Raw genomic sequence first — 17,108 nt, 5'->3', positions numbered from 1 at the left:
CTTCTTGTTAATGCCGCGATCAGAATATCTCAGTCACTGGGCGTTGAAAGTTTCTTGAACTGTTTTAGAAGACACAGTACAGTAACCAAGCACTAGGCAGGGATTGGTTGCGTCAAATACGTTTCCAATGCATAATACCATAAGCTACTAAGGTAGCTGAGAGATGTAAAGCGGAGTTTTTGGACTCTCGAAGACGTGGGATCGAGTCCTCCCAGAGTAAATTTTTTTTCTCGCAAACGTAAAAATTTATTCTGAAACAAGTTCAAGACTTTCTATAGTGAGTTTAGGAAGTTGTCTTGAATTTCTCTACAATTCTTATAGAAATACTGCTTAGAATTTTTCAAAGAAAATATAAATAAGATTTCTTAAATTATTTTCATATCCTCAATTCCTGAACAAATTTAGGAATGATTCTTGCACAAAGTTTTTCCGTGTAATGTATTCAGTGATTGACAACTATCGAAAAATTTACATGTATTTTTATTTAAAAGTGAAAGCTATTTAGGTTGCGTCTACAATAGATTAAAAAATGTGTAACGATCGTGTAGTGTAAAGTTGTGTATCTTGTATATGACTTAAAATATTGCAAATTAACTGCTATTAATAAACAAAAACATAACCTCAAATTCAGATTTTTAATATTAAAAATTAAAATTAATAATTAAATTAATTAAATTAATTAAATTAATATTAAAAATCTGAATTTGAGGTTATGTTTTTGTTTATTAACAGCAGTTAATATGCAATATTCTAAGTCATACAAGATACACGACTTTACACTACACGATCATTACACATTTTTTATTCTATTGTAGACGCAGCCTTAAGTCATACAAGATACACAACTTTACACTACACTACACTACACGATCGTTACACATTTTTTAATCTATTGTAGACGCAGCCTAAGTTCGATTAATAAAATTTATACACATTTTCGACCTATTGACAATCGATGCACTCATTGTAATGTGAACTTATTGTAAAAAAAACCTTAAAATCCGAATCGAAAGAATTAAATAAAAATTTTATAATAGAAATATAAATAATTTTAAATACACATATATCTAGTTATATTTAATATTTACTCACTAAGGTAATAAAAAATTTCAATTTCTGTTGATTACAAAATGAAACAATTGACAGATCGTTAAAAACAATTTACATAAATAAAAAAAAAAAACAATATTATAAGTGAACTGAAAGTAGTTTTAAACCTCAAAATATAAAAGTGAAAAAAAACATGCAATAATATTTCTCTCGCTTTCCACGCATCAGATCGATAAATTCATTGTTAAATTCTCCTACAATGTTAGCACCTAGGAAACAGCCCTTCCAACCTTCCCCAAAAAGCCATTTCCAGCAGGTGAGATTATCAGTTTGTTTCCCAAAGCGAAGAAACATTACAATCATATATCATATAGTCTAGAAATTAAATAGTATTTTATATTAAAAAAAAAAAAAAAAAAAACTAAAAAGCACAATGCTACAGAGAAGAAATCTTGATGAAAGATGTTCATTAAATGAACCAAGTAGACTTGCCAATGAGCAATGTGATCAAATACAAGAAATTGAGAGGGATATTCAAATTTACAATTGTCAAGAACCAAAAGATTCTTCTACTATTTCTCAAGAATTAAAAGTAAGTTCATATTAATCTCCATCATATAGGCACTATACTTAATTTTCTGTGGAATTTTAAAATTTTTTAATAATTTTGCTTTCTTTATTTTAATTTTTCACTATATATAGTAATTTGCAAACTTTAACCGGTTAATTTACTTATAACCATCTGTTTGTAGTATCAGTACAAAATACACAAACATAACCTAAAATGTTTTTGCAACTAAGGTCCCTTTCACCGTACGTGGAGCGTAGCAATAATAATAATAAAAATAAATAACTTTATTATTAATATTAATCCTGTTATTAGACATATTGAAAATACTTATAACGAATGTTTTAATTTTAAACTCTTATAGATAAAAGAGAAAAATCTTGGTCCAATGATAGATCTTTTGAAGAATCATCATGAAACTGGAGGTATTAATCCTCCGTATTTTCCTCAACAAGAAGATGGTCACCCAGTGAAAAGTGAGGGTCCTATGGAGCCAGTTGGACCATGGGCAACTGGTTGTGTGTCATACAGTCCCTATAGTGGAATAACGGGAGTACGTCCTGTTGTCGATCGTTACTCAATAACGCGATATAGTCCCGGCGAATGGCGAGCTCATAATCAAACATTTTTCAATGAATCGACCGAGAAAATTCGAGAAGCTCAGTTCGTATAAAAAATTAATATCAATTTTTTTGATTGGTTAATTTTTTAGGTTTTATTTAAATTAAAAAAAATTTTATTTGTTTTTTTTGAAATTTGAAAATCCTTGTGACGTTTATTATTATTAATTATGTCCTGTTTATTTTTATTTGGAAACTTAACGAGAAAATTTTCGAAACAAATTTGAGGGGACTGGGAATTGAACCCGGGTTCTTCAGACACTAACCAAAGACCCTAACCGAGAACCTACTCGACCAACTATCAGAGAATAAAAAAATTTTGCTCTTAACTCTTGACTGTTTTTATGAGTTGAAAAACAGTTGAAAAACGAGGGTTAAGAGCAAGATTTTTTTATTCTCTGATAGTTGGTCGAGTAGGTTCTTGGTTAGGATCTTTGGTTAGTGTCTGTCGAACCCGGGTTCAATTCCCAGTCCCCTCAAATTTGATTCGAAAATTTTCTCGTTAAGTTTCCAAATAAAAATAAACAGGACATAATTAATAATAATAAACGTCACAAGGATTTTCAAATTTAAAAAAAAAAACAAATAAAATTTTTTTTAATTTAAAATGTATTTTTTAAAAATTGCAGCAAGCTTGCAGCAACCTTTCTAGAAGATTGTTGAAATTCTCCTGCAACTTTACGTAGGAAGCTTACAGCAATCTTTAACGGCAAGCTTGCCGCAATCATTCTTAGTATGCTTGCAGCAATCTTGTAGCAATCTTTCATGGCAAGATTGCAGCAACTTTTCCTGGAAAGCTTACAGCAAGCTTTCACGGCAAACTTGCCCTGGGTGGGACATTTCGCTAGCTCAGACAAGCTTGCGCGGAAAGCTTGACAAGCTTGCACGGTGAACTTGCCGCAAGCTTTCTGCAAGTTTCCGTGCTATCTGGGATAGCACGTAAGCTTGCAGCAACGGCAAACTTGCCTCAAGCTTACGGCAAGCTTCAAATGTCTCACCTGACCCAAGCTTGCATGGTAAGCTTACCGAAAGATAGCAGTGTAAGGTTACTGCAAGATTGCAGAAATAAGATTACCGCAAAATTGCACAATAAGATTATCGCAAAATTGCTCAGTAAGATTGCACGGTAAGCGTGTAGCAAAGTTGGCAAATAACCTTGCTTTGAACATAAAAAAATTTCTTCAAAAATGTTTCGTCCAATTTATATAATTTTATTACCTATAGAAATTAAACGAAACATTAAAAAAAAAAAATACGTTTAAAGCATAAGGTTATTTGGCAACCTTGCACCAACCTTGCTACAAGCTTAATGAGTAATCTTGCGATAATCTTATTCTACAATCTTGCAGTAACCTTACACTGCTATCTTTCCGTAAGCTTACCATGCATGCTTGGGTCAAGTGGGACATTTGAAGCTTGCCGTTAGCTTGCGACAAGTTTGCCGTCCAAGGTTTGGCAATATTCTTATTTATATTTCTAATTAACATAACAATATAATCTTCATTATGTATCAATTTGTATTATCCTATTTAGATTTATAATCTTTAGCAATGTAATAAGATTATAAGAAAATATGGTGAAACCTTATTTTATTTTGTATACACATTATAGAACAATTAGATTGGATGCTCGACATTGTAAAGAAGAGATCTACAAAGAAACTGATAAGACCCAACTGGAAAATCGAGATCGGCTCAGTAGCCGTGTAGGTGTTGTTCATCGATGGAAAACAGAATTGGAACGAGCCCTTCTTGACATAACTGAGGAAATTGAATTGCAAGATGGGGAGCGACGACGTGTCCAGCGGTCTCTGTCAGTTCTCACGATACCCGAATCAATTGCTGCCGAGTTCCTGGAGCTTCGTTCCACTAGACTGGAGCCGGATCTCGTGAAAGACGATGTCGAAACGGAATTAGTGAAGGTGGATATTTCTAAAGAAAATTTTATTTATATATATATATATATTAATAATGAACATTAATAATTTATTTCAGCCGCCTAAATAGTGGTGCAGAAATTTTTATTTTATTTACTTTTATTTTTATTGAAACTCTTTACTCTCTGGGGGTTTCGAGGCCGCTGATTACTAACGATAATAATTTTTCAAAATTAAAAATGGTGGATTCAATATAGTGAAATATACACAGAAAAAACCTAGTCTCATTCTTGTTGCAAATCAAAATGAGCCAATGCTAAACGACATAGACAGTGGCGCCACCAACCTGGTTCATTTTTGTTGCACATCAAAATGAGCCGCCTACACGGCTCATTATGAGTTCAGTTTTTTTCTGTGTATATATTTATTTAATTAATCAGATTCGCTTGAAATTCTTTGCTCGTAAATTTCCAGGGTTGCTATGATTATGAATCAGCGAATTATTATTACTTTTTCAAAATGACGGACTATTTTTTAGTTCACTATATAATCAATTACCCCGAAAACCCGTAAATAATCAATTTCAAGCGAATTCGATCAATCTTTAAAAAAATCTTCATCAAATTTTGAATTTTGAAAAACTGATATCGGATTCGTGATTGTAATGTACTTTTTTCTACACTGAGAAAACGATATTTTTATTTCACACTTATTTAAGGGCAAGTCCAACATGTGAAATGTAAACAAACATGAAATGTAAACAAACCATGCACATTTTTTCGCACTTCTCATTTGCGTAGAAAATAAAAATTTGTTGTTTTCTTTATGAAAATGGTAAATTAATATATTAAAGTTGGTTACTATACTTTATTTAACTAATTTTATGAAAAAATAAGTACAATTATAATGAAATGAAAAGTGCACTGAATTAGCAATTTTTTCAAGGTTTCGAAAAAAAAACCATTTGAGTATATCTGAGGCACGGACGTTGAGCACCTAGGTGGGAGAAGAATGTTGAGCCATTGGACGGTCACATCTTGGAAAGGGTAAAATTCTGAAATTTTACCCCTTCTCTCACTTTCTCCCACCTAGGTCCTCAACGTCCGTGCCTCAGATATACTCGAATGCTTAAATTTTTCGTAACCTTGAGAAAATTGTTATTTCATTGTACTTTTCATTTCATTATAATTATACTTATTTGTTCACATAATTAGTTCAATAAAGTATAGTTACCTAGTCTAATATATAAATTTACCATTTCCACAAAGAAAACGACAAATTTTTATTTTCTACCCAAATGAGAAGTGCGAAAAAAATGAGAAAATTGCTAATTCAGTACTTACAACGTGCTAAAAGTTTTTTTTACAGTGTGCTGTCTAAATCTGAATTAGTAGTTTTTAACTAATGAAAAAGTGCGTATTCATTTACCAATTGAATTAATAACAGTTTTGATTAATTTTTTTAAAAAAAATTACTAATTGCTAGTAGAAAACTACTAATTGATGGAATAAATCGTATTTTTTACTATTTCAAATTAATAAGCCGATTTACTCCATGAATTAGTAGTTTTCTACTATAGCAATTAGTAATTTTTTTTTTACTAAAATTTAGTCAAAACTATTACTAATTTAATTGATAAACCAATACGCACTCTTTCATTAGTAGAAAACTATACTAATTCAGATTTAGAGAGTGAGAATGATGGTCACTTTTTTTCAAAATCCGACGTAAAACAACTCCCCCAATTACACGGAATATTAAAATGTCCGACCTTCGGAATATTACACTTGAATATTTAGGGAATATTCCAACGGAATATTGATGGAATGTTCCATTGGAATATTTGGGGAATATTCCGTTGGAATGTTGGATGAATATTCCATATCAGAATATTGAAAGAATATTTAATGGAAACATTGTACGAATATTTTTTAATAATAAAAAATCAAACTATTATTACTGATTTTATATTGTTTCCATATCGAATTTTTTAATTTTGTCTTCATTGAAATAAAATACGTTCAGTTATATGTATATTTATATAAATTAATTCTGAAAAATAAATTTTGAAACAATACAAAAATGGTTTTTAAATGAAAATTTACAAATAATTGATTAACTTTTGATAAATTTCAAATGTATATATATATATATATATATTTCAATGAAACATTCCATCAATATTCCAATGAAATATTCCCTTAATATTCCAAAGGTCGGACATTTTAATATTTCTGGAATATAGATGAAATATTCCAAAGAATATTCCTCGAATGTGAATGGAATATTCCGTGTTATTGGGGTCTGGAATTTTTTTACAGTATACACGAAAAATAATTTTTAGGTTAAAAATCGATAGAAAATTTTTTTCTATTGATTTCAATCGATTTTTCTAGAAATGTTAATAATAAACTTAAGGCCAGGTGCAACTCGTCAAATGTAAACAATGTACGTAATTATTGACAAATTTGCGACAGCCTTTTATTTAATAGAAAATAAAAATTGTTCTTTTTCTATGTGAAAATGGAAAATTCATTTATAAAACTACAGCCTGACACCGCATTTGACTAATAATATGAATAATATTAATAATTATAATAAAATGAAAATTACACTGAAACAACAATTTTCTCAATGTAACGAAAATAAAACCATTTGAGTATATCTGAGGCACGGACGTTGTGAACCTAGGTGGGAGAAAGAGTTGAGCGATTGGACGGTCACATCTTGGATAGGGTAAAATTCTGAAATTATACCCCCACCAGAGGACAGAGACTAGGTCTTTTACCCCTTCCCACACTATTTCTCCCACCTCGGTTCTCAACGTATTTTTTCGTAACCTTGAGAAAATGTCTAATTCAATTTCATTTTCATTTTATTATAATTGTTAATATTATTCATATTATTAGTCAAATGCAGTGTCAGGCTGTAGTTTTATATATGAATTTTCTATTTTCACATAGAGAAAGAACAATTTTTATTTTATATTAAAAAAAAAGCTGTCGCAAATTTTTCAATAATTACGTACATTTTCATGTTTGTTCACATTTGACGAGTTGCACCTGACCTTAAACTCAAAATGATCTACGTAAAACATCTAAATTGTGACACTTTACAGGGAATGGTAGCTTTTTTTAGATACATGGAGGGGAACTCGAGGGAACTAAAAGAGAGAAAAGCAGGGTAAAGTAGGTGTCAAAAATATAAAGATATGTCATATTTCGAATGTTCTACTGGAATTACAGTGGAAATTTACATGCATCACATGCGTCCATTCTAAACTAACACTTAAATTTAAATCAAACAAATAATATTTTTAAATTTGACTACAAATTTTCACTGAAAAATGAAAGTCAAAGTTAAAGTAAAATCGGAAACGAAAGTATATATTTTAAGTGGCTATATTTTCACAATTTTTTGATGTGATAATATGTATAATATATTTTTTTCGTTATACAATTTTCTCGACAGGAATTAGCTCTTTGTTGGGAGGTGAGAAGTTTTCTTGAGAAAAGTAAAGAACAAATTGAAGAGCAATTGCTCGAACTAAGAAGTTTTAAGAACCGAATGGAATGCGATTGGACGGATAAAGCTGATACCTATGAAATTGATACTCTTTGTGTGGGACTAAAAAATTCTTCTCCTTTAATTTTGTTCAAAAATGGTGTTACAAGAGTTCCTGCTAAGTTAGTAAAAATTATCAATATATTAAATAATTCATTATACATAATTGCAAAAATATATACAAAAAGTTTATTTAATTATATCAAAAAAAAAAAATTTTTTTGTACTTTTAGATATATCTATTTACAAAATACGATTTTATAGAATTTACTGGGCGCATGAATATCTCAAAAAATCATTAGCTAGAATTTTCATTTGACAGAATTTTTTTTTAGACGATTTTTCACTTTTCGAATTAGCATTTGAGTTATCTTTTTTGTAAACGAAATTTTATTCAACATCATTTTCAGGTACCGAATTTTCATTTAACGTCATTTTTATTTTAACAATTTTTTTTGTTCTCCAACTTTGTATTTTAAAGCATTATAATTTAAACCAATTTTAATTTATCAAAATTCTCATTCAACAGAATTTTAGTGATTCAAACTATTTACTAAAATTCTGTTGAATGAGAATTTTGATAAATTAAAATTGGTTTAAATATTATAATGCTTTAAAATACAAAGTTGGAGAACAAAAAATTTGTTAAAATAAAAATGACGTTAAATGAAAATTCGGTACCTGAAAATGATGTTGAATAAAATTTCGTTTACAAAAAAAGATAACTAAAATGCTAATTCGAAAAATGAAAATTCGTCTAAAAAAAAATTCTGTCAAATGAAAATTCTAGCTAATGATTTTTATGAGATATTCATGCACCCCGAATTTACATATATTTATAACAATTTTGTAAAATGTTAAAAAAAAGTTCAGCACAAACTTCACTGAAAATTATTTAAAACTTTTAAAAAGTTGATATTTTTTTATATTGAAAATTTACAACATTGAACAAAACTATTTTATAGATCAAAAATTGAATGTTGTATAAATTATAATATATTAAAGAATGGAAAAATTTTTGTAAAATTTAAAAATACTTTAATTATATATTCATATATAGTCAAACAACTCCTGAAGAGTACGATAATTTTACTAAGGAAAATTTAACTGCAGCAGAAAATTCAAGACAACGATCCATAAATTTAAGATCCACTTTAAATGTAAATTATTCCAATGCCCTGAAAGATCTTCGAACACAATCGAATCGAGTGAATACTGCATTGGCCGAGAAAATTGCACTCACCGAACAAGTTTGCGAAAATTTGGAAAAAGAACTCCTCAAGGTATTAAATAAACAAAAAAAAACTATGTGTAAGAAATTATTTTCCATCTTAAGAAATTTATTTTTTTTTAATTTTAAGGGGAGGCATCACCCCCAATTTTGATCCACTTTAATTTACATTATTAAACGAGGTTCTATTTTTTTTCTTACATCATTTGGGTCTTAAAAACATACAGGATGGTCCAAAAAATGAAATTTTAATTTATGACCATTTTAGAAATTAAAGTCTTAAAAAAATTATTATTTTAAAAATATCTATCTTTTTTTACAATTTTGACTATTTTTCATCGCCAATTTTTTTCCACTCTTTTTTTTAATGATTCTTAAGAATCTCCCCCATGGATTTTCAAAAAATTTAATTTTTTCAAAAAAAGAGCGAAAAATATAAGTTAAAACATCATTGTATCTTCTTTCACAATTTTAAGTATTTTTCATCGTCAAATTTTTTCCACACTTTTTTAATGATTTGTCAGAATCTCTCGCATGGATTTTCAAAAATATGAATTTTTTCAAAAAATAAAAATTCTAAAATGGTCAAAAATTAAAATTTTCTTTTTTTGACCACCTTATATGTTTTTAGGACCCAAATGATGCAAGAAAAAAAATATAACCTCATTTAATAATTTAAATTTAAGTGGGTCAAAATTGGGGGTGGTGCCACCCCTTAATTTTCTATACTTGAAAAATAAAGAAACGTGTATTTTTTTAAATTTTCATAATTTTTTTTGTAATTATTATGGATATTTTAAGATTGTATCAAAATATAATTTTTTTTTCAATTTTTTTCTAATAAAGAAATACTAATAAAATAGTTATTTATTATTTTTCGAGTCGGAGTCAAATCTACACAAAATTAAAAAATAAATATTTGAACAAAACATAAATATTGTTATTTTTACATTTAATGTTTTTACTTTTGTTATTTTAATTATTTATAATTTTTATTTAATTATTTTGTTTTTTTCATTGAAAAGAAAATTTTCTTTCTTTGAACATTGAATTTTTTTTTACTTTACAGTTTTTACGAAAATATATGTATATTTTTTTTCATTTTATAATATTAAACAATTTTGTATGTACAAAATAACAAGTGAAAAAAAAATTATGTATTAAAAAAAACGAAGTAAAAAAGAAAAAAAATTTTTGTTGTATAATAAGTATCAGTAATTAATGAAAAATTATAAAAATAATTAATATAACAAAAGTAAAAACATTGAATTAAAAAATGACAATATTTATGTTTTGTTCGAGCTAACATTTTTTTTTTTAAAGAAGTTTTAAAGAAAAAATTGAAAATAAGTAATTTTTTCCTCCTAAGAAACAAAAAAAAAAAAAAAAAATACTAATGACATTTTTATCGTAAGTAGTATGAAAATTTGGAGAAAAAAAGATGGCTAAACACTTTGAAAATTGTATGTTATTTTTTTTTATTTTTAGTTTTCAAAAAAGTAAGAAAAAATTTTTTTTTTAGTTAATATTTTTTAATTAGAAAAAATTTGGAAAAAAGATATTTTTCCTGCCAAAATCTTAAAATATCCATAAAAATTACAAAAAAAAAAAAAAAAATGTTATGAAAATTTAAAAAAATATGTGTTTCTTTATTTTATTGTGAAGTTAGTTCTCAAAATACCCCATCGAACTATTTGCATAATTTGAGATGGATCCGGTCAAATAATTGATAATGCGATTTAAAAAATTTTTTTAACCAAAGTAATTTCTTTTACCAGTGCCTGCAAGAGCTCACAGTTACGGAAAATTTGATTGAAGAACTTCGTGGATCGACAAAAAGCTTAAACGATGCTTTGAAAGTTGCACAAAGTCGTCTATCGAATCGTCTTCAAAGAAGAAATGTTGAAAATTGTAGAGACATTCCACAATATGGGTAAATATTTTTTATAATTCATTTTTCTTCAACTTTTTTTTTTTTGTACCGGTATATAATTTCAAAAGTTGTTAAAATCAATTTTTTTTAAAATTCAAATTTAGCAATTTATAAAAAGTAAAATTTTGCCTTTTATTGAAATAATTGACGATAAAAATAAAAATTTTAAAGAGAAATGCTAACGAAAATTAACTATAATTCTAGAATTATTGAGGAAGTGAAAACTTTAGGAGAAAGTATATCAACATTAATGGTAAAATTGAGAAAAGTCGAAGATGCACAAGCTAATTTAGTTAAATCCAGAAGTAATATGGAAAAAGAAATAATGGTTAAACAAAAATCTTTGTACATTGATCGAGATCGTGGATTAGTTCTTCGATCATTTTATCCATCGACAACTAAAATTTTAGGACAAAATGAAAAATGAAAATGTAATCCACTTTTTTTTTATATAGGTTTTATATGTATTGATATTTTTATTTAAAAAAAAAAAAAGGTTTATGATCATCGATTAAAACAAAAAATAAAAATATTTTTCACACAGAAAATAATCAAATTTTTGTCCTATAAAATATTTATTTAAAATTTATTAATCGAGAAACATTACAAAAATGTTTTTAGTCAAAAAATTATAATAAATTGCATAAAAAAAAAAAAATTTTTTTTTTCTAATTCGTTGATCATAAACATTGTGAATTTTACCGAGGTTTTATTTTATAAAAGATTTAAAGTTTAAGAAAATATTTTCAAGCACTATTCTTTATGAAATTAAATAAAAAAAAATAATCACATATAATTAATTATGTATTTTTAATAAATTTTAGAGTTTAATTAAAATCCGATAAACTTTAAAATTCATTTGTTTTATGACAAATCACGAATTTTCCATTGTTTTATAAAAAAAATTTTTTTTTTTTTATTTTCATTTTATTTTTTTAAACAATCATGCAAGAGGCAACTCATACTCAAGAGATTAAAATTCATCACAAATCGGAACCAATTTTCTTTTTTAAAAAGAAAATTTCGAAAAAAGAAAATGAAATTAAAGAATATTTTCCCAGTTCATTTGTAAGCAAACCTCAAAATGAAATCACTTCAGAAAAAATAACAAAGGTAAAATATTTAAAGATAAGGTATATTATATATATTTTTTAATTTAATTAATATATATATAAATATTTTTATTTTTTTTAACATTTTTAATTCTATAGGAGAATAAAGAAACAAAGACTGAAGTAAATTGTCCTCTAATTCCAAATATATTATCTCATCCTCAACCTCTAGGACCAATATCAAAAACTGTTCCTTTAAATTATTGGAAATCTTTAGCATCGATTTCAGGAACACGACCAAACGTTGATAAATGCTCTCTCGCACGATTCAGTCCCGGTGAAAATGAATTAAGATTTGAAAATTTACTTAAAGCGAATCAAGAAAATTTCAATAACGCATCGTAATAAAATATTCATATAAAAATTTAAAATTTACATTAAATTCTAATTTTTTAAAAACAATTTTAATTTATTCAATCAGAGAAATATTTTATTGGAATTTATTTGAGACAAATAAAAATATATTTGTCTCAAAGCCTAATAACTTTTTATTTGTTTTTAATAAAAAAAAAAATTATTTAGCCCAAATACAATTTTTATTCAAAACTCAAATAAAATTTATTTGGCTCTGAGAAAAATATATCATTCGTCATTTTTTTTTTTTTCCTTTGAGATTATTAGCGTTTACTGCTCTGAAAGCAATGGAAAGTGCTTTTGCAAAAATCGAAAATGATTCTTTACACAACAAAATAAAATTGTGTGCAAGAGCAAAAGTTCTCTTCACATGGAAACAAGAATTAGAACAAAATATTTTGGACCATAATTCTGAGATAAAATTGATTAATAATGAAAAGAAACGATTGAAAAAATCAATTAATGCACTTGAATTTGTTAAGTCAATTAACAATGAAACGAAATTAAGCAGATGTTTAAGAATTGAACCGGAACTCGTTCACGATCAAGTGGATGAAGAAATAATTCAGGTTTAATTAGTACAAGAATTAAAATAAAAAAAAAAAGTGATTTTTTCTTTTAAATCGAATAAAATTATAATTGACTAGAAAAATTAATTTAATTTGTAAAATTATTTCAAAAGTAGAATATAAATTTTTAATCTAAACCTTTTTTTTCACGCGTATAACAATGATAATTAATTTAATTATCAAATATAATTGAAAATATAATTTAAATATATACATTTTAGGAAGCAATTATATATGAAGAGATTTCAAATATTTACAAACGATGTAAAAATCATTTAAATCTTCAACTACAAGAATTAAAGGATGCTAAACAGAGACTCGAATGTGATTGGTCAAGAAAAGAACAAACTTACGATATTGACACAAATTGTATAGGCTTAAAATATAATTCTTCGAATATTTTATTGAAACCTGGATCCGTTAAATTGCCACAAAAGTATATAATGTCTCTATTTTTTTTTTTTTTTTTTTTTAATTGAAACAAATAAATAAATTTTATTTGCATGAAATAGAATTTTTATTTGAAACAAATGAATATTTATTTTTTATTATAATTTCTCATGGCTATATAAAAAAAAAAATTATATAGCTCTGAGAGAAATGTATTTTTATTTAATTCAAATAAATTTTATATTTGCTTCAAATAAAAAAAATTCATTTCTTATATTATCACTAATAATTAATGTATATGTAAATAATTGTATAAAAATTTCTTACCTTTTTCATTGAAAAACAAAAATATTCGTTTACAGTCAATCATCTCCCACAACTTATAAACAATTTTGTAAAGAATCCATTATCCAAAGTCAAAATAGTTTAAGAAATTCTCAAATTTTACGCACAAATATGAAAAATATCTACAAATCCTCGGTTCATGATCTTCGAGGACAAGCGGATAAAATAGACATTGCATTAGATGAAAAAATTGCTGAAACAATAAATTATTGTTTTAAAATTGAAAACAATTTGAAAAAAGTATGAATTATTTGAACAATATCCACAAATTTTTATTGATCAATGATTAGAAAGCAAAAATTTTTTCCAAGTCGGAAAATTATATTTTTTAATCTAAAAAAAAAAAAAAAAAAAAAATGTTTTTCATCATTTTTTGATCAATAAATTAAAGTAAGAACATTTTTTTCAGGGGAAAATTTATAGAATTTTTCATTTAAAAAAATATTTTCTTTGAAAATTTGTTGATCATAAACGTTGTGAACTTCAGATTTGTATTATTATTTATATTTATTTGCTAATAAATAAACTATTATAATTTATAAATATAAAAAAAATAAAATAATTTTTCTTTTTGGCAAAAAAGTTTAATTTGAAAACTACTTTTTATTTCATTGAAAATAAAAGATTTGATTTTCAAAAAAATGAGCGTTCATTAAATTTTTATTTTTTAAAAAAATGCTTTAAAATATGATTTCAGTGTCTGCGATCAATGTCCGAAACAGAGGCATTGATAGATAAAATTAATAATAATTTAGAAAAACTTAATGGAGCAATGAAATGCACTCAAACCTGTTTAAATGAACGTCTTCAACGAGAATTTACTGAAAATTGCCGTGACAATCCTCAATTAGGGTTGGTTAAAAAATATGTAAATAAATAATAATAAATCAATTTACACTCAGAGAAATGGTATATTTGTCTCCGAGCCTACTAACTCATTTATTTGTTGCAAATATATTTTATTTAATTGAAATAAAAAATTTATTTGAGGCAAAGAAAAATTTATTTCTGACAAATAAAACTTTTATTTACGCCAAATAAATAAGTTAGTAGGCTCTGAGACAAATATACGTTTATTTAACTCAAATATATTTTATTTGGTTCAAATAAATCATTTCTCTCCGTGGACAAATTTATAGAAATTATAATTTTTCCAATGCATTATAACGTTAATAATTAATTAAAAAATTAATATATGTGCCGAAATTTCTAAATGTTGAAATGAAAGAAATATTTTTTTTGGTCTATAGAAATTTTTTAAAAATTACTACAGTGATGAAAATTAAAAAAGTACATTAAACATTTAATAAATTAATTTAATTTATTTTGAAATACAGAAAAAGCAATAGTTTATAATAAAAGAAGTTTTTTTTAAAAAAAAAAAAAAAAAAATTTTCGTTCATTTGAACGTACAAAACTTTAAAGTTCTTAATTTTTTTTCAGATTGATTGATAGTGTGAAATTACTCACTGAAAATATGTCTAATATATTGGGACAAAAAAGAAATGCCGAAGATGTACTTGCTGAATTAATTAAATCAAGAAAAGAAATAGAGAGAGAATTAATGATAAAACAAAATACGCTTTATGTAGATCGCGATCGTTGTCTTTCGATAAGATCTTATTATCCAAGTGTTCAATGTTTAGGTGGATATTAAACTTTTTTTTTTTTTTTTTTCTTTGTAAAATTGAAAATTATGCCTCACTGCTCAAGAAATAATTCTAAAATAAAAAAATGATTGTAAAACTAATTAATTAGTTATAATAATTATTAAAATAATTACAATTAACGAATATTTGATAAAATAAATATTAAATGATCTATAAATTTTTATAACAAAAATACCGGAGACAAAAAAACAAATCAAAATTTACGATAAAAAAATGTTAAAGAAAAGGAAATATACACTGAAAAAAAAATTTATTTGAATCAAATAAAAAGTATTTGATCCAAATACATCATTTACTTGTCTATTATCCAATAAATATTTATTTGAACCAAATACACATTTACTAAACCTAAGTATTTTATTTTATCGTATCAAATAAATAGTTATTTGAATCAAATACATAATATTCAAATCAAATAAATGGAATATTCAAAGCAAATAAATAATTATTTGAATCAATTATGAAAATTATTTCATTCAATATTCGCATATTTTTTGATTCAAACAAATATTTATTTGCAACCCCTTCGTGCCCAGGCAAAACTGAGCATATAAAAAAACGAAACTAAAGTGGTTCCTATAGTTTTTGGGGTCGCTGATTACGAATCTGGTGTTAGTTTTTGAAAATTCAAAATGGCGGATTCAATATGGCGGACGAAAAAATAAAAATTGTTCGGATTCGCTTGAAAATTGTCACTCGGGGGTTTTCGAGGTCGCTGATTACGAATCCGATATTAGTTTTTCAAAATTCAAAATGGCGGATCCAATATGGCGGACGAAAAATCAAAATTGTTTGGATTCGCTTGAAAATGGTTACACGGGGGTTTTCGGGGTCGCTGATTACGAATCCGATATTAGTTTCTCAAAATTCAAAATGGCGGATCCAATATGGCGGACGAAAAATCAAAATTGTTCGGATTCGCTTGAAAATGGTCACTGGGGGGTTTTCGGGGTCGCTGATTACGAATTTGGTATTAGTTTCTCAAAATTCAAAATGGCGGATCCAATATGGCGGATGAAAAATCAAAATTGTTTGGATTCGCATGAAAATGGTTACTCGGGGGTGTTCGGGATCGCTGATTACGAATCCGATATTAGTTTTTCAAAATGACGGATGCAATGTGATGGACGTATTTTTAAAAGTTATTAACAAAAAAAATCCAACGCACTTCTTGCGGAACCTCAAGGGTGGTGTGGAAGGCCGTTACAGACATAAAAAAATAAACTTCTATTGCTGTTATTCTTTTAACTTATTTTAATTTGTTTAATTTAAATTAGTTTCAATCGATTGTTAACGATTATTAAAAATTGATCTGCAACATTGGATTTAAGACTCAATTTTTGAAAACTAATACCAAATTCGTAATCAGCGACCCCGAAAACCCCCCAGTGACCATTTTCAAGCGAATCCGAACAATTTTGATTTTTCGTCCGCCATATTGGATCCGCCATTTTGAATTTTGAGTAACTAATATCGGATTCGTAATCAGCGACCCCGAAAACCCCCGAGTGACCATTTTTAAGCGAATCCGAACAATTTTGATTTTTTCGTTCGCCATATTTGATCCGCCATTTTGAATTTTCAAAAACTAACACCGGATTCGTATTCAGCGACCCCAAAAACCCCCCGAGTAACCAGTTTCAAGCGAATCTAAAATGTTTTAAAAATTCGTCATTTTTCATAATTATTTATATTTTTTTCTGAACAATATAAATTTTTAAACAAAATGTGAGTTCCATTTTTTGAAAGCTCTGTCCTTCCTGAAAAAAATGCACCAAGTTTGAATAAAAAATATTTAATCTGTTTAGAGTTCTGGAGGTTTTTGT

General features: G+C 26.5%; 1 protein-coding gene across 1 annotated transcript; it reads left to right on the top strand.

The window, feature by feature from the left end:
- Positions 1-1,205: 1,205 nt before the first annotated feature.
- LOC127289421 (uncharacterized) lies at positions 1,206-15,313 on the top strand. The gene is made up of 15 exons (XM_051317353.1): positions 1,206-1,366; positions 1,493-1,642; positions 1,983-2,281; positions 3,850-4,159; positions 7,586-7,800; positions 8,739-8,961; positions 10,688-10,842; positions 11,047-11,266; positions 11,785-11,955; positions 12,054-12,295; positions 12,568-12,877; positions 13,099-13,313; positions 13,630-13,852; positions 14,310-14,464; positions 15,056-15,313. The coding sequence occupies exons 1-15, from the start codon at positions 1,310-1,312 to the stop codon at positions 15,267-15,269; spliced, it is 3,159 nt and encodes a 1,052-aa protein (XP_051173310.1). The 5' UTR covers positions 1,206-1,309; the 3' UTR covers positions 15,270-15,313.
- The last annotated feature ends 1,795 nt before the right edge of the window (positions 15,314-17,108 follow it).

This window comes from Leptopilina boulardi, unplaced genomic scaffold (genome assembly GCF_019393585.1).
Source record: "Leptopilina boulardi isolate dan_hultmark-lab unplaced genomic scaffold, ZJU_Lbou_2.1 LbouV2_408, whole genome shotgun sequence".
NCBI classification, from domain to species: domain Eukaryota; kingdom Metazoa; phylum Arthropoda; class Insecta; order Hymenoptera; family Figitidae; genus Leptopilina; species Leptopilina boulardi.
This window is presented reverse-complemented; position numbering and strand designations above follow the sequence as displayed.